General features: G+C 35.4%; 1 protein-coding gene across 4 annotated transcripts in view; it reads right to left on the minus strand.

Moving 5' to 3' along the window:
- Positions 1 to 2,615: 2,615 nt before the first annotated feature.
- Positions 2,616 to 25,090, minus strand: part of LOC125653620 (uncharacterized) — a 32,863-nt gene continuing 10,388 nt past the window's right edge. For all 4 annotated transcript variants that reach the window (XM_056145339.1, XM_048883191.2, XM_048883190.2 and 1 more), the window contains 2 exons: positions 22,655 to 22,702; positions 2,616 to 8,388 (listed from right to left, as the gene is read on the minus strand). In XM_056145339.1, the coding sequence (XP_056001314.1) occupies positions 5,087 to 8,388; positions 22,655 to 22,702 (3,350 nt within the window). In that variant the 3' untranslated portion in view covers positions 2,616 to 5,086. The remainder of the gene's footprint in view (positions 8,389 to 22,654; positions 22,703 to 25,090) is intronic.

Raw genomic sequence — 25,090 nt, forward strand, 5'->3', positions numbered from 1 at the left:
ACTGTTATCAAAGATTTTTAACCCACTCGACAAGTTTTAAACTCTTTTCAGACAATTCTTGTTTAGATGATTTCAAATATATATATATAAAAGTCAGAGGTGATGTTTTGAAATCAGATTGTGGTTTAATTTTTTAATCAATGAATATATAGTTTTATTTTTTTAGCTCACCTGAGCTGAAGGCTCAAGAGAGCTTTTCTCATAAAAATTTGTCTGGATTCTGTTGTCATCATTGTGGTTATAATTTTTCCCATTTTCATCTTCTCCAGAACCAATGGCCCAATTTAAATCAAACTTTGCACAAACCAAAAGCTCCATTGGGTGAATGAGATTCATTTTTGTTTAAATGAAATGTCATGCCCCCTTTGATGGGAGATAATCAAGAAAAGACAAAAATTGGATGGGTCGTGTAATGTAATGAAAATATGCAAGCATTCCCAGGTTGTGTAGATTGGAGTTAGTTCAATTCATGACCTGGGTGTAGGATGAGGCTATAATAGGGGGTCAAAGTTTTATAAGGGATAATATAAGGAAACATCTTTAACAATCCTCTTCTCAAAAAGAGTATGTCAATGATTAGTCATATTCATATGCAAGGATCTTCAGGTAGTGTAAATTTTATTTTGTTCAATTCAGGGGCTAAAGAATTAGGGTATGGAGGAGATCAAAGTATGATATGGGAATATACAGGAAATTAAAACAAATTCTTTTAAAGGTTAACAGGGCCACACTAAATCCTTTCAAAATGCAAATGTTCCTAATTTGTGTTGATTCATTTCTATGCGCCCATGACTAAAGTCGGGGGGGGGGGGGGGGGGGGGGGGGGGGGGCAATGTCTGTCTGGAACTTGCTCATGTTAGTAATAGGGCTCTCATATTTCATATTTTTATTCCTTATAATAAGATATTTCTTTTGGTATCAATTCTTTTTTACCTTTGTGTTTGACCTACTTTTAACAAAATATGACCTACAGTAGGCAATTCTCCTGAACTATATATAAGGTAGTCTAGCCTTTTATGTTTAGTATTTAGATATCTTATGGCAAGAACTTTCATTTGATACCATGCTGTTTGATATTGTGACCTTGGTTTTGAAGTTTAACCCAGATTTTATTATATTGATATTTTACATAATTATATACAAAATGTGTATATTCTTTATTACCAGACTTTTGATTTAGTACCTGACCTAAGTCTTTAAAATAGCATGATTTTCAAAAACTTTAAACAGGTATATAGTTTCTCAACCACTTTGGATTGGGCTTTGATGTAGATTTCACATATTATAGATTGCTAATGAAAAGAGCTTTACTTTTGAACTTCTGACTTTGACCTTGTTGACCTACTTTTGAAAAACTTTCATTATTACCAGATCTGTTATATCTTGAGGGATAAGGTATTGGGTTACTTTGCTTCACATGGAATGCCTAATGACCAGAATTTATTTTATATCATGACTTTTGACCTTGTGACTATATCAAACATATGATCTTGACTTTCTTAGTGCATTGCTTACAGTGCTATTTAAACATGTTCATCATTTTATTTCCATTAATTTACACAACTGTTGTTATTTAGATCTCAGCTGAGTCCAAGATAGGAAGAGGCTTTGGAGAGAACACAGAATTACTACAGACAAAAGACTTGTGAAGTTATAAGGGGAATTGCAGAACTCATAGCTCCACTTCAATCTAGATATGTTGACAGTTATTTCACAGAAACACTTTGCAGCTGACAAAGATAATCAAATGATGACCACTACTTTAACTCTATGGTTGCAGAATATTTCAATTTTTGAAGTGACAAATTTTATTCCTGTTTGTGAACCAATATTCAAAAGAAACACTGCTATGGCATTAGACATAAATTAGAAGAGAATGGTGGGGTGGCAAAATAAGATTCCATACTGTGAAATGTATCAATTGTTAATATACATGTATCAATATAAATTCAGTGCCAATTTTCATAATTTCTAGGGGAAAAGTTTGTTTGTAACAAATGTCAGAAATATGCACTAGCTCTTTCTTTGCAAACCATGCTACTAAGTACCAGGCATTAAGACATGATTTGTTTATTGTCATTTGTTAAACAGAGACAGATCCAGTGATTTGAAAGGGGGGGGGGTTTCCAGAAAAATGATCTAAAATCTGCATTAGGTCATATCCTATGAATTGATAAAATAAATATGTTTATTATTCATTGCTAGTTACATGTAACCTTTTATGCATCAGTTGAAGATACTTTATGAACATTTTCCATCACTGGGTAAAATTAACAAATATTTTGTGTATCTAGAAGTGGTCAATATATATTTCAACATCAGAGTAAACATGCATTAAAGCAAGTCTGCCAATCTGATGTAGGCAGAAAATGGAATCTGGCATGTTATTTCATGAATGCAAAAGGAAATGCTTTACAAGAGAGTAAAAAAAATTCTGGTTAATGCTAAATAACTATCTAGATGTCCCAGAGAAAGGGAAAGGGTGTGTTCTACCCCCCCCCCCCTCCCAACCCCCAACCGCCCTGGATCTGCCAATGTCAATTTTGTAATGTGAGTGAATGAATTAAGATTCTTCATGATATTTGATTAAAATTTGATTTACTGATAATTTTAACTTCATATATGTGTGTTAATTAATTGACTATTATATCAAATCCTGTGTCAGAAATGACCTCCAAAAATCAACATTGTAAATTTTATATAATGATTTACATCTATAGGCATTTTTTTGCCTTTATTATATAGAATGTATACAAAGACATGAAATTTATTTCTGAATGTTCATAGGTTCTAGTAATTTTTCATGAATTTTAATCATTTAATCATTGATTGGTTATATGTACTTCATATTTATTTCTATTTATGTAGTTCAACAATCTTCATTTAAGTAGTTGACCTTTTCGCACTTATGAAAATTTAGAGATTTCAGTTCAACTTTTCACCATCAAACCTTGCTTTTCCCACTGAATTTATTTTTGTAACTTGAAATACACCTCTTCAAGTTTCTGGTTATACATAATTTATTTCTTTTGAGACATTGTATTCGGTTTTATGAGATCTTAAATTTTGATCATTATTTTGTAATATATATTGGTGTGAAATATGTGCAATTTTAACAATTAATAAATTCATTCATTGGATGAATATACACACAAAACTCCTCTTAGTTATTGCATATAGTGTATATCTAACATATAAAATATTGCTTTCCTCTATTTCTTAGTTATATGACATTTTAGAGCTGTTCAAACATAGCAATTTTTTCCAATATTTCGTGACCTTTTTGCACCGAAAATTATCTCAAAGTTGTTTTTCCATGTCGAACCCAAACTAAACATGATAGAAACTTTTTATTTGGCAAATTTCATATTGGGGTCAGTAGGAACCTGTGCACAAAGTTTCATGAAAATCTGAGAGATAGCAGGTGCCGACCTCTGCCTGATATCATAATGGACACCCTCTTAAATATTCCTACTTACATTTTGTGTCATTCAATTGTCGCAGCTAAATCGACCCGAGGAAATAATCCTAGAATTTATGCACACGTCAGTACAAAACTTACTATTTTTATTATTAATGTGACCATAGATTGCAGTTAGATCGAGCAATATTTGTATAATGTTTAAAGGCTAATGCAGAAACGTACAAGATAAACAATTACATCTTTGCATTAAGGACAAATGTTACAAAAGTTTCAAATTTGGCAAGAGTAGTAAATATTAGTTTATTGATAATGTCTTTCATAAATATAGGCGTAAAATAGCTATATCAATTTGACATTCTGACACGTACATACGGTACAATGTATATTATGTAGCATAGTTTGTTTTTATTTTTCAAAGTAAGGGGGGTGACTTGTTTAAAACTCGTGGCAAGCAATGCAAAATAATTATAATAATTTGAGCTTTTGCCCGAACTTGTAAATGCTAAATCGTCAACACAGGGGAAGAGGTTTTCAATACCTGAAACTGCCTTATTTTTTGTACTTAGGTTAAATTCATAACGACAAACTCTTATATTCGTCTCTCATTTAGATTTTTTTAACAAAAGCTCAAATGAACCTTTCGGCATTCACAGTGGATAATCCTGGCATTTTGTATTTCAAAATTAAATTTCTGATATAGTAAGAAAGTCTTCTTCCACTCTTACGCACACGTTCAATTTTCATTTTCGCCTTGCTATCAAGATTGGTCCTTTCACTTTGGTGTTCCGAATGACAATGAAAAGACCGAACGATGAACGAACGGTGAGCGCACGCTGAACGCTTTGTGAACGGTGAACGAACGGTGAGCGCACGCTGAACGCAAAACTGTGAACGGAGAGTGCACGCTGAACGAACGGTAAACGCACGTTGAACGAACGGTGAATGCACGCTGAGCGAACGGTGAACGAACGGTGAGCGAACGGGAAAATGATAAAGTAGAACGTTTCAGGGACTGTACTCAGTAACAACATCTCTCTACAATTATATCAGGGACTATACAGAGTGTCTTCTGACATGTTTATTTATCTCACAAATCTCTCTCTTGTACTCAGTAACAACATCTCTCTACAATTATATCAGGGACTATACAGAGTGTCTTCTGACATGTTTCTTTATCTCACACATCACTCTCTTGTACTCGGTAACAACATCTCTCTATAATTCTATCAGAGAATATACAGCGTGTCTTCTGACATGTTTATTTATCTCACAAATCTCTCTCTTGTACTCAGTAACAACACCTTTCTACAATTTTATCAGGGACTATACAGAGTGTCTTCTGACATGTTTCGTTATCCCTTGTACTCAGTAACAATATCTCTCTACAATTCTATCAGGGGCTTTACATAGTGTCTTTTGACATGTTTTTTTTTATCTCTTGTACTCCAAAACAACATCTCTCTACAATTCTATCAGGGACAATACAGAGTGTCTTCTGACGTGTGTTTTTTTTATCTCACACATATCTCTCTTGTACTCAGTAACAACATCTCTCTACAATTCTATCATGGACTATACAAAGTGTCTTCTGACATGTTTCTTTATTTCACACATCATTTGCTTGTATTCAGTAACACCATATCCCTACAATTCAATCAGGGACTATACAGAGTGTCTTCTGACATGTTGCTTTATCTCATACAACACTTTCTTGAACTCTAACAGCCTGTCTCTGTACACAACTTTAAAAATCTGATTGTTACTGTACTCACACAGAAGTCGCCTTGTCCTCTCTAGACAAGACACACCCACCCTGTCTAATACAGAGTCATACTCTCTATACTTCATCCTGACGTTGACATCCGTCCCCATCCCAAGTAGAATCCTCACATCTGTACTATGACTAAGATACATGTCAATAAATGTATACAACAGAGGTCTCACAACAGACTTATTATCATCTTTGTATTTATGAAATAACTGTATCGACTGGTTGACATCCAGACCCACACACAACAGATGTCTCAGTACATCACAGTCTCCCTCACTGATTGTCTTCCACAAATATCCCCATCTATCCATACACCACACTGATCTGTTTGTCACCACCACGCCATCCCTACTGTCTATTTTAACTCCAGCATGTCTGATGTCCACCAGACAGTTAAACAGGTGTACATTCCCATTCATTGTATCAGGAAGTATTTTATTTTGTTCCTGTATGAGATATTTCATTATATCTGGTTTGTTATATATTAATGCTGTATATACTGCTGACACATCGATATCAACAATCTGAGTAACCCAGTCAGCTCCATGTTCTACTAGATATTTCACTGCTGATAAAGAACACTTTCTTACAGCAGCTATCAGTGGTGTATTTCCCCATCTGCTCTGTAGATTGACATCAGCCCCCGCCTTCACCAGCTTCTCCACTAAACTTACATGTCCTCCCTCACATGCAGCTATCAGTGGTGTATTCCTGTAATTACCCTGTAGATTGACATCAGCCCCCGCCTTCAACAGCTCCTCTACCACACTCGCATGCCCTCCCTGACAAGCAGCTATCAGCGATGTAGTCCCTTCATTATCCTGTAGATTGGCATCAGTCTCCGCCTTCACCATACTCAGATGTCTTTTATAATATCCAGCAATCAGATTGATACAAGCCCCTGCCTTCACCAGCGCCGTCACCATACTCACATGTCCTCCCTTACATGCAACTATCAGTGGTGTATTACCCAATCTATCCTGTAGATTGACATCAGCCCCCGCCTTCACCAGTGCCTTCACCATACCCACATGCCCTCCCTTACATGCAGCTATCAGTGATGTATTCCCCCATCTACTCGGTATATTGACATCAGCCCCCGCCTTCACCAGTTCCTTCACCACACTCACATGTTCCCCATCACATGCAGCTATCAGCGGTGTATTCCCTTCATTATCCTTTACATTGATATAAGCCCCCGCCTTCAACAGTGCCTTCACCATGATCACATGTCCTCCCTTACATGCAGGTATCAGTGGTATATTCCCCTGTCTATACTGTAGATTGACATCAGCCCCCGCCTTCACCAGCTCCTCAACTATAGCTAGATGCCCTTCCTCACATGCAGCAGTGAGAGGGGAAGAGCCAATGTATTTAGTCATATGAATACAATCTATGATCCTACCTTTCTCATTTATTGCTGTCTTACAGACAGGAAGTAGGACTCTGACTGTCTGTACATCACCACTATAACAACTCAATAAAAGTAGTCTCAACTTCTCTTCTCTTTGTCCTCTATTGAAAATCGTATTCATAATCTTTGTAAATATCCAATGTTTAGATTGCTGTGGAGAAGCTCCTTTTATCTCAAATAATTCACTTACATCACTGTGTTGTTCAGTCTGTTGTAGTATGTACTCTAATATCTGATAATGTCCATAGTAAATCACCCAACTAATCACTCTCACATTGTACGTGTTTCCATCACATGACCTAACCCCCATGTCATTTGGGTTGAACTTCTGACACACCAACATCTCCTGCAATTGCAAGTTCTCCGACCACTCCCACTCATTTTCACTCTCCTCCAACACATTTTTTTTTTTACTCACTATCTTAACTACGTTTTCTTGTTTGGACAGAAACAAGAATTTCAATTCTGTGAAGGTCAATGTCTCTAACACACCAATAAAAGCCTGACACACCTGGGGATGTTTTAAAACCTGATTCCTGAAAACATCATACAGCTCCATGTTCTGTATGTCTCTGTACAATCTCTCTGCTAACAGTGAGTACTGATCCTCGTGTACCGTTATACACAGATCAAATGATTCCTCTCTCTCATTAGTTTTATCATCTCTCTCCTTCTCTTTTTGATCTCTATCATTGTTACTCACATTCCCCTCAATAGATTGAGAATCACTCAGTTTCTCATTGATTTTGTTAACAATACCCGGTTCAATTGCCTGTGGTTTTACATAATTAGCAATATAACTACTACTCATATACAGCAACATTTGGTCTGGAAACTGTTTGCCGTACTGATAAGCACATATTTCAAACATGGAGTCATGTATAAATGTGTATTGTGCCCCACATTGTTTTGTGTATGTCCCCTCCATTGCTGACAAGGCTTTCACAAAAGTGAATGCATCGGTCTGGCTTTGTAATTCACAGTTTCCTAAAGTATCAATTTTCATGTTCATAAAATGCTCATTTTTCATGTCTTTTAGAAAATCTTTTGATAGGCTGTTTTCATTTAGCATACACAAAACAAGTGTTGCATAATTCTGCTTGTTATGTTTTTGCATATCATCAAGTTCATCAATGATACATTGGACTGGATTCAGGAAAAACTTTGAACCAAGAGCTCGGAATTTTGTTTCCTTTGAAAACAATTTACAGAGAAGAGGAAACATGTCAGATGTTGATTTCAGCGATGCAGGTGACATTAGATCAACATTTAAACCATATGTCTTGAGAATCTGTTTTTTGTCATTGTTATCTAATACATTGTCACCACTGTGTAACTTAATCACAGTCTTTTCTTTGGTAAGGAATGATTTGTAAGGCAGTGTTTCATTGAACACAGCCTCTCTACATGTCATCAAAGTTCTAGAATTAGCCATGCAATTTTGTGTTATTTTCTCTTCGTAACTAGTCAATACATATAATTCAGTTTTCTGGAGGCCAAAAACACCCACGACATCATCAATAACAAAAACCTGCGGATTCCTGGGGTCACCATAGTCCTCCATCTTCCTGACGTCTTTGGTTGGTACAACCTCGTAACCTTCCTCCTGGAGCTTGAGGGCGATGTGGTGAGCCGTGGCAGACTTCCCGGACCCAGGCACACCAACAAACGTTACGTAACGTTGGTTTCTCACTTTCTGCATCACTGATGGGAAGCTGTGGGTCTCATAGTATAGCTTGTCTTCCTCTCTCCATTTCTCAACGTCAATATCATATTGCTCTGAAATTACATATAAACGAGAAAGCTGAATATCCTGAATGATTATGTTTTATTTCATAATGTACACTAGAAGTGTTAAAAACAAGTACATAAAAAGGAGCCCATGGGTCACATAGTTCACCTGAGTCACCTTGGTCCATATTTAAAGATTTGTTTTATATATTCGCATTTAGAACTTTGAACCCTATTGTGGCCAAAACCTATCCACGGGGCAACGATTTGTACTAGCTTGAAGCTGCACTATGTCAAGAAGCTTTGATGTAAATGTAAAGTTCTCTGGCCCAATGATTGTTGAGAAGATTTTTAAAGATTTTCTCTATAATTTTGAACATGCATGTACAACTGTGATCCCCTAATGTGGCCCTATCTTTCCCCTGAAGGCATGATTTTAACAAATGTGCTCAATGTCAGGGAGCTTTCATGTAACTGTAAACTTTTCTGGCCAGTGATTCTTCAAAAGAAGTCTGTCTTTTATTTCCCTACATATCTGTATGTAAAATTTTGACCCCCTATTGTGGCCCCATCTTACCCCGGGGGACATGATATCAACAAATTTTAATCTGCACTACATCAGGAACCTGTCATGTAAATTTCAAATCTTCTGTTCCAGTGGTTCTTGAGACGAACATTTCTAAATGCGTTTTTTTGTGAGTATCTCAAGTTTGAAAGAGCGGGATCCTTCATTTGAGGAAACATAAATCCCCTTCATTGAAGAATGCGTTGTGCCAAGGTTGGTTGAAATTGGCACAATAGTTCTGGAGAAGAAAATTTTGAAAAGTCGACACATATTTTCACTACTTTGCTACTCGGAGAAGGTTGCAGTCCTTCATTGGAATCCCATTCATCCAAGAATGCGTTGAGCCAAGTTTGGTTGAAATTGGCTCAGTGATTCTCGAGAAGAAGGACAACGGACAAATCGATCAGAAAAGCTCACTTGAGCCTTCGGTTCAAGTGAGCTAAAATAACATAACAGGACTAATACCTATTAGAACACTCTGATTAATAATCTGTTATAAACATGTATTTCAACACTATATCCTGGTTTTCATTTGCTTTTTGTCGTTTAAAACACATTTGTAATTTATTGACCTCATCCAGTGTTAGGTGAAATGCAGCAAACTTTGATCTATGCATGACACTAATAATGTTGGCACACTTATTTTGGCTACAGATAACTCTGTTTACCTCATCTAGTTATAGGGTTCATCGCAGGTTCAACCGGTCGCATGGGTCGTAGCAACGTTTGGTTTGAGAAATATAGGAAAAATAGGATTTTTCCATAGATAATAAGACAGAACTATGATTTTAAAAATGAAAAAAGCACCTTGTTAGGACAAATCTTTTAACAATAATTTTTTTTTTAAAAATGACAGACTCCACATTACTTCACATCTGTCAACTATTACCTTCCCTTTTTAGATGAAACTATGAAAGGTAAAGATAACAAACAGTGATCAATCTCATGATTCCTAGAAGCAATACAAAATAGAAAGTTGGGCAAACATAGACCTCTGAATATACCAGAGGTGGGATCAGATTATTAGGAGGAGTAAATATCCCTTGTCGACCGGTCACACCCACCGTGAGTCCTATATCTTGATCAGGTAAACGGAGTTATCCGTAGTCAAAATCAGTGTGCCAAGAACAGCCTAACAATCGATATGAAACACGTCAGACAGTATGTAACCCAATTATAGGCTGTATTTGCAAAGTAGAACGTTTAACGACCATAGAATTTGCGTAATGCTGACTTTAAAGGAAACTATTAAAACTCCTGTATCATTAGCATGTTTGTCAGGAGCTTGCCTCAATTTAAAAACAAACCATACGCACAATAAGCTCGTACACATCGAATCAGTTGAGAGATATAAGCACCATATGCAGGAAATAATGGAATATTGCTACATAAATATGGGAAGTTGACGACGGAGAAGTTAAAATCATCTCGTTTGTCATAAAGTTCAGTTGCTATTTTGCCGTTATTATCTACTTTAAATAAAGTACCTAAATATGAAGCAGAATTGTAAATTTCATGGTTTACATGGTCGATGTTCTAACCCCAGGGTGTAGCCAAACACAGTGTATAGTGTTTATGTGTAAAACACTTCATAACATCTTTAGTGCTATTGATACTAAATTGAAACTAAATGAATATATAAAAAGTACAGATAGTCTATTACAAAAATTGTAAAGAGGATCCCAGGGGTAGGGGTTTTAGTATCAGGGTGGGGTCAAAATGGTCATTTAATAAATGTGTGAAAAATAGAGCATTTTAACTTCTTGATAAGTACTATTCTAATTCACTTCAAATTTGGTATCAAACATATTTTAGACAAGGGCAACATAGATTGTAAATTGCAGGAATCGTGCACCACTGGGGTCTTAGGGGTGGGACAAAAACTGCCAATATTTATCAATGTCAAAAATCGCTACAATCGCACATGTGTCACAAAACCTACTGGTGAGGTTGATATAGTTGAAAATGAGGACCTCAAATCACTTATTCAAAAAGGTCCTAAATACAGAGAACCTCGGTCTTTTAATTGGCGACAGAACTTCATCTCTATTATGAATTCTGTTGAAGATTATACCAGACGATGGGCTAAATATGAAAAAGAAGAACTTCATACATTGTCAGAATGGGTTAAAAGCATACGACATATTTTAAAAACAAAAGTACGTGCCATCTATCCTTATGTGGTTAGGAAACCAGAAGTGATAAAAGAGTTAGATAGGTTACAAGAAGAATAAGTTTTGGTTCTAGCTGAAAAAAGCTAGTAAGAACATTGTCTTTATTTGCAAGGCTATTACTACAACTGTATTTTAATTTGGCATTAATTCCACCTTTGGTAATCGTACTTATACTCCAACTGCCCTTTGAAAACGGGAAATTCTTTAAACCCATGCTTCAGGTTTAGACACATTATATCCCAGTCAATGGGTAGAATGAATATGAGTTACCGTACTTATACTGGATTCCTAAACTAAATAAAAACCCTTACAAACAAAGATACATTGCTGGATCCAGTAAGTGCTCTACCAAGCCCCTATCTTTGCTCCTCACGAAAATATTAACAGCTATGAAGGAGAAACTTTAAACTTACTGTGCGACTACATATACCAGAAGTTGTGTTAATCAAATGTGGATTCTAAAATATTCTAAAGAACTTTTAGTAAACTTCAAATCGCAAGAATTTTCCCCAAATCAATAACATCAAAACCTATGACTTTTCAACACTTTACACGACCATTCCTCACAATAAATTCAAGACTAGACTTTTTAACATCATAGACCGTTGCTTCTTCAATAAAAAATGGAAAACGGTAAAATCATATCTAGTGATCAGTCATCCAAAAACTTACTTCATGGGCATGAATTGTGCACTTTTGTTAACTGGCCTGTTTCTATATTCATATGAAGCAGAATTTATTCAAAAACTTATACGCGAGAAGAAGAAATCTCTTGCCTTCAATTCGAGATTTAGATACATCGACGACGTTTTGTCTATTTTCAATGATAACTTTCATTCATATGTCGGTTCGATATATCCCTGCGACCTCAAAATAAAAGACACCACAGAGTCGTCCACTTTTGTTTCATACTTAGATATCTTATTCAAAGTAGACATTAACGGCAAAATGACAACTCAACTGTATGACAAACTGGATGATTTCAGCTTCTCAATCATCAACTTCCCACATTTATGTAGCAATATTCCATTATCACCTGCATATGGTGTTTCTATCTCTCAACAAGTTGATGGCACATGGGTTTCAACAGTCTCGATTGAAGTCAGCATTTCGCAAATTCTATGGTCGTTATAACGATCTAGTTCGTCAATACAACTTATCATTGGATCAAATGCTGTAAGACATGTTTCATACCGATTGTTAGGACGTTCTTGGCACACTGATTTTGACTACGGATAACTCCGTTTACCTGATCAGGATACAGGGCTCACGGCGGATGTGACCGGTCGACAGGAGATGATTACTCCTCCTAGCTCACCTGATCCCACCGCTAGTGTGTCCAGGGGTCCGTGTTTGCCCAACTATCTATTTTGTATTGCTTACAGGAATCATTAGATTGATCACTGTTCGTTATCTTCACCTTTCATGTATAGTGATGTAGAATGAGAAGGTCTCTACAGAAAAGTTTAATTTTGTAATCGCTGTGATAGAGGTTCTGACCCCAGATACCTCGGGTTGAGTCAAAACTTAGTATTATATAATATATATTTGTTAAACATTTCGATATCTTCTTTATTGCTATTGATAGCAAATTGAAACTAATTAAATATTTAGAATGGGTAGATTGACCGTTACCAAAATAGTAAATTTTATGATCCTAGGGGTAACGGTTTCGGTTGCAAAGTGGGGCTAAAAAAAATGTTCTAATGATTATTGTGTTTTACATTACAAAGACTTCTTTATGTTTGCTGTTACGGTATAAAAACTAACTGCATGTTTAGAAAATACTGGAAAGGATGTACCAAAATTGTGAATTTTACAACCCTAGAGTTTTGACTCTAGGACATGTCCAAATTAGTCATACCGTATTAATGTTGCATACGAGGATATGTTAAGGATTCCCTTATAGAATATCACAGTGCACTTTATGCCTTTACTTCTCTGAACTACCACTATATGACGTCATAATGGAAAATGACGTCAAGTCACTGCAAACTTGAGCTGTTATGACGGGGAGAGTGTCAAACACTTTAGACCTTATTTCAAACTGCCTATAATGTCAGAACGCTATTGCAAAATTCACGTGTCTGAATTGTATTTTAATATCTTATATGTCCGAATATTTTAAAATAGTTTATTCAATTACCCTTGATTGAAATTCAGCGTGTTTGCACTGTTTTCGAAAAATATACTTTTGAAATGTACTCTGTTTTATACCAGTGATAAGAGGTAGAATTTATGATGTGTTTATAAAAGAATCTAGCGCATGTAATTTATGCGGATTCAGTTGAGACCTATTACGGAAATCGTAAGAGAAGTTTGTTCTCTACCCAAATCTTGCTTGGTTAAATGTATGATGGTTTTGTTTGAATACAGATTACCCTCAAATGTGTAGGTAAGTGTGTCGGTAAGTTAACTCTTCTTGAAATACGTGTATTTTGTACGCAAGTAATACTACCATTTTTCCCAAGCACATTTCGGGTACACAAGGTTACGGTGAGTTTATTTATCAAACAAAAAGTTAAAAATGATTGTTAAATGAGCTACGCTGAAGCGATTTATGTGAAACACTTCAAACAATTATAAACGACCGTCACGTGATCAATGAAGACATGTGATATCATAACAGAAATGCTAATATATAGCCGAGATAACCTTCTATATAAATTGTCTGTTCTTAAGTATATAAATTACAAGTTAAAACCAAAAACCGACCTCGCAATTCAATGTATGTTTTGAACGAATTTCAAACTCCGGGAAGCCTAACATAGCTGCGTATATCATGTAAAGCCTTTCACCAATATAGGCACTCTCGAAGGCATTTAAGTTTAAGAACACATCTTGTTTTATACTAGTCTTATATTCAACATTAGAATTACGCTTAGATATGCAGAACAGGAATCCGTAATCTTTGGCATTAGCGATACTTTGAAGGTCTAAGGTAACTCGATGTGGTAAGTCGTTCGAAATCGCACCGACAGAATATAAGAAATAGGCAGCCAAAGATATTTAGAATGGATATAGTTTAGGTTAAATGTCAAGAGAGTTATCTTAGTTATGACCCTCTACATTTGTCAAACTTTTAAAACAGTGATGTGTGACATTTGTACACTTTTTTTTCTTGGATAAGCAGGAAGTTCTACGAGAATAGTTCACACTCTACACGGCGACACCACTGTGAACACTGTGAATAGTTGATCTAATGTGAACACTGTGAATAGTCGATCTAACGTGAAGACTGTGAATAGTCGATCTAACGTGAACGCTGTGAACACTGTGAATAATTGATCTAACGTGAACGCTGTGAATAGTCGATCTAACGTGAACACTGTGAATAGTCGATCTAACATGAACACTGTGAATAGTCGATCTAATGTGAACACTGTGAATAGTCGATCTAACGTGAACACTGTGAATAATTGATCTAACGTGAACACTGTGAATAATTGATCTAATGTGAACACTGTGAATAGTCGATCTAACGTGAACACTGTGAATAGTCAATCTAATGTGAACACTGTGAATAGTCGATCTAACGTGAACACTGTGAATAGTCGATCTAATGTGAACACTGTGAATAGTCGATCTAACGTGAAGACTGTGAATAGTCGATCTAACGTGAACACTGTGAATAGTCGATCTAATGTGAACACTGTGAATAGTTGATCTAACGTGAACACTGTGAATAGTCGATCTAACGTGAACACTGAATAGTCGATCTAACGTGAACACTGTGAATAGTTGATCTAACGTGAAAACTGTGAATAGTCGATCTAACGTGAACACTGTGAATAGTTGATCTAACGTGAAGACTGTCAATAGTCGATCTAACATGAACACTGTGAATAGTCGATCTAACGTGAAGACTGTGAATAATTGATCTAACGTGAAGACTGAATAATTGATCTAATGTGAACACTGTGAATAGTCGATCTAATGTGAACACTGTGAATAGTGGATCTAATGTGAACGCTGTGAATAGTCGATCTAATGTGAACACTGTGAATAATCGATCTAACGTGAACACTGTGAATAGTCGATCTAACGTGAACACTGTGAATAGTCGATCTAACGTGAACACTGTGAATAGTCGATCTAACGTGAACACTGTGAATAGTCGATCTAACGTGAAGACTGTGAATAGTTGATCTAACGTGAACACTGTGAATAGTTGATCTAACGTGAAGACTGTGAATAGTCGATCTAACGTGAACACTCTGAATAGTTGATCTAACGTGAAGACTGTGAATAGTCGATCTAACGTGAACACTGTGAATAGTTGATCTAACGTGAAGACTGTGAATAGTCGATCTAACGTGAACACTGTGAATAGTCGATCTAACGTGAACACTGTGAATAGTTGATCTAACGTGAAGACTGTCAATAGTCGATCTAACATGAACACTGTGAATAGTCAATCTAACGTGAACACTGTGAATAGTCGATCTAACGTGAACACTGAATAGTCGATCTAACGTGAACACTGTGAATAGTCGATCTAACGTGAAGACTGTGAATTGGCGATCTAACGTGAACACTGTGAATAGTCGATCTAACGTGAACACTGTGAATAGTCAATCTAACGTGAAGACTGTGAATTGGCGATTTAACGTGAACACTGTGAATAGTCAATCTAACGTGAACACTGTGAATAGTCGATCTAACGTGAACACTGTGAATAGTTGATCTAACGTGAACACTGTGAATAGTCGATCTAACGTGAACACTGTGAATAGTCGATCTAACGTGAACACTGTGAATAGTCGATCTAACGTGAACACTGTGAATAATCGATCTAACGTGAACACTGTGAATAATTGATCTAACGTGAAGACTGAATAATTGATCTAATGTGAACACTGTGAATAGTCGATCTAATGTGAACACTGTGAATAGTGGATCTAATGTGAACGCTGTGAATAGTCGATCTAATGTGAACACTGTGAATAATCGATCTAACGTGAACACTGTGAATAGTCGATCTAACGTGAACACTGTGAATAGTCGATCTAACGTGAACACTGTGAATAGTCGATCTAACGTGAACACTGTGAATAGTCGATCTAACGTGAACACTGTGAATAGTCGATCTAACGTGAAGACTGTGAATAGTTGATCTAACGTGAACACTGTGAATAGTCGATCTAACGTGAAGACTGTGAATTGGCGATCTAACGTGAACACTGTGAATAGTCGATCTAACGTGAACACTGTGAATAGTCAATCTAACGTGAAGACTGTGAATTGGCGATTTAACGTGAACACTGTGAATAGTCAATCTAACGTGAACACTGTGAATAGTCGATCTAACGTGAACACTGTGAATAGTTGATCTAACGTGAACACTGTGAATAGTCGATCTAACGTGAACACTGTGAATAGTCGATCTAACGTGAACACTGTGAATAGTCGATCTAACGTGAACACTGTGAATAATCGATCTAACGTGAACACTGTGAATAGTCGATCTAACGTGAACACTGTGAATAGTCGATCTAACGTGAACACTGTGAATAATTGATCTAACGTGAACACTGTGAATAGTTGATCTAATATATTATAGTTGATAAAATACTGGTCTGTTTCTATCCATTTGCTACTATATCTAGGAAGGAAACAACGGACAGAGCCGCCCCGGTTTTTTTTTATACAAAATGGGTGAAATTTCTATGTCATCCATCCAAAAGTCACTTAAGCAGATAAATTGAAAACTATCAAACATTGAAACGGAACACTCAAAACGAGAATGAGAAGAGAATAGGAACTTTAGAAATTATTCAAGTTTCAATTAATGAATAGATCATTATTACTATCAACAATACTATTAAATACTATTAAGATTGATGCTGATTTTAAAACAATCAGAAACGTCTGTGCTCTAGACAAGGCAAGGTGGACACCAATATAAAATCAATGGAAAATATTTGATAAAACTTGGGCCAGTGCACTAGAGGAGAAAATAGCATCAGACTTCCAAGAGATCAGAGACACCAGTGATAAATTAGAAAAGTCCATGACGGACCTCCAGGCTACATCCATGCGGGACAATTTGCTGTTGTCGGGACATTCCAGAGGAAAGTGGTGAGGATATAAAGGCGGTGATTCAGAACCTAATACAGCACAAGGTTAAACCTGAGTACGACATGTCGTTTAAGTGGGTACACAGAATTGGCAAACTGAATGAATTCAGCGAATTGACCGAGAAACATTGATACCAACTTCATGTTTTTTAAGAACGGGGAATTTATCCGCAAGAATGCAGCTCGAAAGTTGCATGGGTCACGTGGATAAACGAATAATTTCCACCGGAAATAGAGAACAAGAGGATAAACTCTACACAGTGATGCGACGCGCCGAACAAAGACAACAATCGTGTGAAATTAGTTCACGACACTCTGTTCATTGATGAAGAGAAGTATGACACGCCTTTTGAATCTGCCCCATTGACTCCATGTTATGTGAGCCGTGCAGTTCAACAAAAGCGGAGAACTCCACAGAGAACGGAGACAGACGTGACAAGAAAAGAACGCGCAATGGATCATTGCTTGTGCACAACAGAGCTAGATGGGAAAGCGCATAGGAACAGGTCCAGTACCACAAGCCTCGGTGTATGAAACATTAACACTCCTAGCTCTGAATGTATGTGGGATCAAAAATAGACCGAATTATGGTGAATTTGTAGATTTTATTTCGAATCACGAAATAATTGGTCTTACAGAAACTAAAACAAATAATTCTGATATTACATGTATACACATACCTGGTTTTGTAACATGCATAAAAAAAACGGTGTAAACTTAAGAATTTTCGATCAGGGGTGGGGGAACTATCGTAGTTGTTAAGTATAATGTTGTTAAGTATATAGATGTAATAGATACAGATTGTAAATTTGATATGTAGTTTACGATAAGCAAATCTCTATTCAAAACAGACAAAGATGTAATATGTGGTGTGGTTTATGTACCACCAGAAGGCAGTAAATATGCATCCCCTGATCGCTTGCTAGAAATTGAACATGTGGAGTTACTTGATTTTTCAAAAGACTACAATTATCTGTGTATGATGGGTGACTTTAATGCCAGAGTCGTTAACTTATTCAACTATTATACTGTCCGTGACTTCCTAATGAATTAGAGTAAACTGTGATGAGTGTGTGTATTCAGATATTTTAAATAGATCCAAAATATTCAAAAACCATAACATTCCATTTGAAAGAATTGTTGTAAATTCAATTGTGAATAATTATGGACATCAATTAATTGATCTTTATAGAAATAATGAAATGTTTATAGTAAATAGCCGTACACGCTGTGACAAATGTAAGGATGTAACTTGTTAAAATAATAGTAGTGTGGATTGCGTTCAGTCAGTGCGCATATTTTTGAATTGTTTATTGAGTTCGAAATCGTTAATGTTTGCAATCTGTATTCGAATGTACACCATCCTTTATCATTTTCCTTATCTAGCAGTAACAGAGCACTGTCAAAGGTTACAGGTGTAAATCATGCAGGTGTACAATTACAGTACCCTAACAAAACTACAGAGTTATGTGGTAACATTGAAACTGTTATTGTAAATAGCATTAAAAGTAAGCCTGATGGTCTAGGTGGTCGATGTATACGAAAGAAAAAAAATCAATCTTATAACTAGCGATATTTGTGATGTGTTTTTCAATGAAGTAAAAGAAACATTTGGTTATGATAAAATAGAATGGTTAAAAACGATATAAATTGTAACAAACCTTGGTTTAATCAGGACTATAGGTAATAAGCCAAATATACTTTAGTAACATTATGTGAAAAACGAGTTTTAAATCGTTGAAAAATCTCTTCATTTTCATTGCAGTCTGTCCCCCCATAAATTGTATCTCTTACTTTTTCTTTTCCTTTGTAGCTATAGTATGTATTTTCTTTTTTATCATTTACATTTTTATCTATTCACAATTCATTATTCACTATTCACCTTTCATTAAGACGACTTATCATTATCTTTTATTTATTACTCATTGTACCTCATGTGCCACTGATTGATGGTGTGAACGAAATAAATGAACTTGAAACTAATACCTATTTAACAAATAAGGCATGTGGGCCTCTTCGGAAGTTTACAAAGTCAAAGCAAAAGATTGGCATAACCTTTAGCAACAACTTTCACAAAAATAAATGCAATTTCATTTACCTGGTCACAAACATACTACAGAACATACTTATAAATAGCAGAAGCCATATGTATATACATACACATTGTTTTACATGATAGATAATTTTTATAGGTATTATAGGACAAAAATCCTAGATATAAGACTTGATAGGACATGCCAAGGGGATGGTTAATCCTGATAGGTACCTAATCCCACCTCTGGTATATCCAGGGGTCCATGTTTGCCCAACTCTCTGTTTTGTATTGCTTATAGGAGTCATGAGATGGATCGCTGTTCGTCATTATCACATTTCATTAATTATAAGTCGATCGTAGCAGTGCGGATTATTTATTCTGTCAACATCTACCACGACATTGGTATATGTGTTACTAAGGCCGTATCCGAGAGATTGGTGAATTTCAATTCGAATATCGACTTCTCGGAAAATGACAAAGTAGTATTTTTAAACAAGAGGCCCATGGGCCACATCGCTCACCTTGCCCCATATCTGAAGACTTTCCATATATATTTAAATCTCAGCTCTTCTGGCTAATTGGTTCTTAAGAAGAAGATTTTTAAAGATTTTCCTTATATTTGTATGTAAAACTTTGATCCCCCTGGGAACCATGATTTGAACAAACTTGAATATGCACTATGTCAGGAAGCTTTCATGTAAATTTCTGCTTTTCTGGCCCAGCGGTTCTTGAGAAGAAGATTTTTAAATGACCCCACCTGATTTTTGCATTTTTGTGATTATATCCCCTTTGAAAGGGACATGGCCCTTCATTTAAACAAACTTGAAAGCCCCTTACCCAAGGATGCTTTTGGCCAATTTGGTTGAAATTGGCGCAATGGTTCTGGAGAAGAAGTCGTAAATATAAAAAGTTTACAGATGGACAGTCAGACGACGGACAACAGGTGATCAGAAAAGCTCACTTGAGCTTTCAGCTCAAGTGAGCTAAAGAAAACCTGAATAGCTTTTTTGCCCAGTCCCAAGGGCCCCACACTATGACTGTGAACTTACTCAGCACAATGAAGATGCCAAACATTACCGAAAACTTCTGAAGAGGAGCTTTAGAAAGGTATACTAATATATATACATGCACTTTTAGAAACCATTGTAACACTGACTTATGTAATCACCGCCAACTAAAGTAATCCAGTAATACTACTTGTGTGAGTCACAAATGCACCCTCTAATGTAATCCCTTTTCAATGGATTACACAAGTGGTTGACGATGTAAATATCTTCTGCTATGTCAATCGTTAATGTAATACGTGTTTCATTGTATGATTCATCTACTCTAAGTCAGAAAATTTCCATGCATATTTCACTGGTTTCTTGGATTTCATGAAGATTCTTAAAGATTTTTCATGTATACATTCCACTCCACTTATATCAAAGTCATTTATAATGAAATATCTGTTATATTGAAGAAAAAATAATACTCCAGCAACATTATTTATAAGATTCAACATCGGTTATGTCTTGAAGAAGGCATGGCTTTTCAGTTGAAGAAACTTGAATCCCCTTTACCCAAGGATGTTTTATTACAAGTTGGAGTCAAATTATAAGTTAACGGACTGACAGCCGACGATGGACAAAATGTGATTAGAAAAAACTTAGTTGAGTCTTCTTTTCAGGTGAGTTAAAATTTTGAAGAGTTACAAAAGAGAAAGTAATCACTTATGTAGTGTATGCAAGGTGAGGATAATGAACAGTGATCAATCTCATAACTCCTATAAGCAATACAAAATTGCTTAACGTCTCTCTCAAGAATTTTTCACTCATATGGAGACGTCACCAAGACCAGTGAAGGGCTTCAAATATAGGCCTTTGCTCGGCACTTACAGCCTTTGAGCAGTGAGGGTTCTTTAGCGTGCCACACCTACTGCGACACGGGACATCCGTTTTTAAGGTCATACCCGAAGACCCATGACATTCACACCTGATGTCGAGCGTTTGGCGATGGAACTGTCACTATTACTTTTGATAATTTTGTTTTACCCAACCTGGAACCAAACCCCTGGGATCATGAAATCTATAATTTTGGTAATCATTACATGCTCCTAAATATCCATGTACTTTCAATTTACTACCAATAACATTTAACATGTTTTACACATAAACACTATAGACTAAGTATGGCCCTATGTTGGAGTCAGAGTTATTAACGTGGAGATCACGAAATTGACGATTTTGGTTGAGGCCTCCGTTTTACATGACTATGTATTTAGTTTTTCTAAGAGATGTGCAGGTGTAGAGAATATGTGTGACAATTTATAAATATTTGAAAGGTTTTGACCCGCTCCAAAGGCCCTGGGGTGAAGGAGTCATTAAACTAGTTGCTTAATAAAATTTTACGTTCTCTTCCTATAAAGGAATATTCATACCAAATTTAAAAGGATTGGGAGTATGGGCTTCAAGAAGTTACAAATGAATTGTTGATACATATTCAATCATTGACCATTTCGCCCCACTCTGGAATACGAAACCAAATCCATGGAATCATGAAATTTACAATTTTGGTGGAGAGCTATCTGCTCCTCTTTAAATTTAGTATCAATAGCATTAAAGAAGACGTTGATTTAAAGGTATACGCATAAACTCTATTTTACCAAGTTTGCCTCTTCCCTGGAGTCAGAACCTATACATGGGGATGATGAAAGTTACAATTTTGGTAGAGCTAGAATTCCCTGCTCTACATGACTATGCATTTAGTTTTTCTTACAGATGTGCAGATGTAAAGAATATTTTTTAAAATTGGTCAATCATTGCCCAGGGGATGCAGAAGTCCTGAAATTTGCAATTTATGCCCCATTGTCCTAAAGATGCTTCATACCACATATGAAAAGAATTGGAATAGTAGAAGTTAAAATGGTTTAATAATTTAATCACTATTACCAATTTTGATATGTACACCCTGGTACGAAAACCCCTAACCCTGGGATCATGAAATTTACAATCATAGTACAGGACAATCTGTTCTTTCTGAATATCCAAATGTGGTTTTTTTTCCAATTTGATATCAATATGATTATAGAATTTATTTACATGTTTTACAAATAAATATTATATATTCATTATAGTTTCCGTGATCCGGGAATAGTAATGGGACAGTCCTTCGGACGAGACCGCAACCCCCCCCCCCCCCCCCCCCCCCCCCCCCCCGTGTCACGGTAGGAGAGGCACGATAACCCCCCCCCCCTGCTCAAAGGTAGTAATTATAAGCATCTACCATAGGCTTAAATTTTGCAGCCCTTCATCGGCAATGGTGACATCTACATATGATTGAAAAATTATCTACATATCTGTTAAAATGTTCAATTATTAACACATGGTCATGGACTCTGACCAATTGCAATAGATCACCCGACTGACCGAGGTGACCTATTAAAAGTGTTATGAAATTATTATTTTTCTTATTGACATACCTCTCACATTTGGGGGAATGGGGGACTTTGTTAATTTCTCCATTTTATCTAAAACAAAGAAAACTAATATCACAAGATATCCCTTAAACATGTTGATCTCATCACACATATCTATGTCTTGTCTTAAACATATTGATCTCATCACACATATCTATGTCTTGTCTTAAACATATTGATCTCATCACACATATCTATGTCTTGTCTTAAACATATTGATCTCATCACACATATCTATGTCTTGTCTTAAACATATTGATCTCATCACACATATCTATGTCTTGTCTTAAACATATTGATCTCATCACACATATCTATGTCTTGTCTTAAACATATTGATCTCATCACACATATCTATGTCTTGTCTTAAACATATTGATCTCATCACACATATCTATGTCTTGTCTTAAACATATTGATCTCATCACACATATCTATGTCTTGTTTTGATAAACTCCTTTAAGGCTTCTTCACCAGCCATCTAACTGCAATAGTACAGATATCCCTTAAACATATTGATCTCATCACACATATCTATGTCTTGTTTTGATAAACTCCTTTAAGGCTTCTTCACCAGCCATCTAACTGCAATAGTACATTGATGGGAACTAGACCTGGTGAATATCAGATGAGTGTTTATATAAATACAAAGTGTAGCACTTTTTTCATTATATGTTTTTAATATCATGTAGGTTCTATGTCAATCTTCAGATTCTGTATCTCGGGGAAAATGTCAGACTTCACATATCCAAACAATACTAATTAAATTAGGATGTGAAAAAATGGAATTTGGAGCAAATTTTGGGTTTTTGTTGAAAAACCAAGGGAAGTTTGGAAAAAAAATAATTATGCGGAATGAATTCTTCTCTAATGAAATTCTTCACTGATTGATTTCTTCACTAATAGAATTTTTCACTGATTATAAAAATTTTCATTGATAAAATTCTTCACTGATTGAATTCTTAACAGATTAACTTCTTTATGGATTACATTCTTCATTGATTGAATTTTTCACTGATTGAATTCTTAACAGATTGAATTTTTAACAGATTGTTTTCTTCACAGATTAAATTCTTCACAGATTATTAAATTTTTCACTGATTGAATTCATTCTTAACAGATTGATTTCTTCACAGATTAAATTCTTCACAGATTATTGAATTTTTTACTGATTGGATTCTTAACAGATTGAATTCTTCACTGATTAAAATCTTCACTGATGAAATTCTTCACTAGGGAAGGTATGACTGTTGATTTACAAAGTTTGATATGATGGGTCAAACAATAATGGTCCCGTGAATTTTAGTGTACAATGACTTGATTTCAGTGTCCATCTTATCAACATACAAACATACAGATATTTACTGTACAACATACAAACATATACAAATACATATGCTGTACAACATCAAATTATACATACTCACAGTACAACATACAAACATATACACTGTACAACATACAGACATATATACTGTACAACAAACAAACATATATACTGTACAACATACAAACATATACACTGTACAACATACAGACATATATACTGTACAACAAACAAACATATATACTGTACAATTTACAAACATATATACTGTACAACATACAAACATATATACTGTACAACATACAAACATATATACTGTACAACATACAAACATATATACTCCACAACATACAAACATATATACTGTACAACATACAAACATATACACTGTACAACATACAAATATATATACTGTACAACATACAAATATATATACTGTACAACATACAAGCATATATACTGTACTATATACAAACATATATACTGTACTATATACAAACAAATATACTGTACAACATACAAACATATATAGTGTACAACATACAAACATATATACTGTACAACATACAAACATACATACTGTACAACATACAAACACATACACTGTACTACATACAAATATATATATTGTACAACATACAAACATATATACTGTACAACATACAAACATATACACTGTACAACATACAAACATATATACTGTACAACATACAAACATATATACTGTACAACATACAAACATACATACTGTACAACATACAAACATATACACTGTGCAACATACAAACATATATACTGTACAACATACAAATATATACACTGTACAACATACAAACATATACACTGTGCAACATACAAACATATATAGTGTACAACATACAAACAGATATACTGTACAACATACAAACAGATATACTGTACAACATACACACATATATACTGTACAACATACAAACAGATATACTGTACAACATACAAACATATATACTGTACAACATACACACATATATACTGTACAACATACAAACAGATATACTGTACAACATACAAACATATATACTGTACAACATACACACATATATACTGTACAACATACAAACATATATACTGTA

Source organism: Ostrea edulis, chromosome 7 (genome assembly GCF_947568905.1).
Source record: "Ostrea edulis chromosome 7, xbOstEdul1.1, whole genome shotgun sequence".
In the NCBI taxonomy this organism is placed as follows: domain Eukaryota; kingdom Metazoa; phylum Mollusca; class Bivalvia; order Ostreida; family Ostreidae; genus Ostrea; species Ostrea edulis.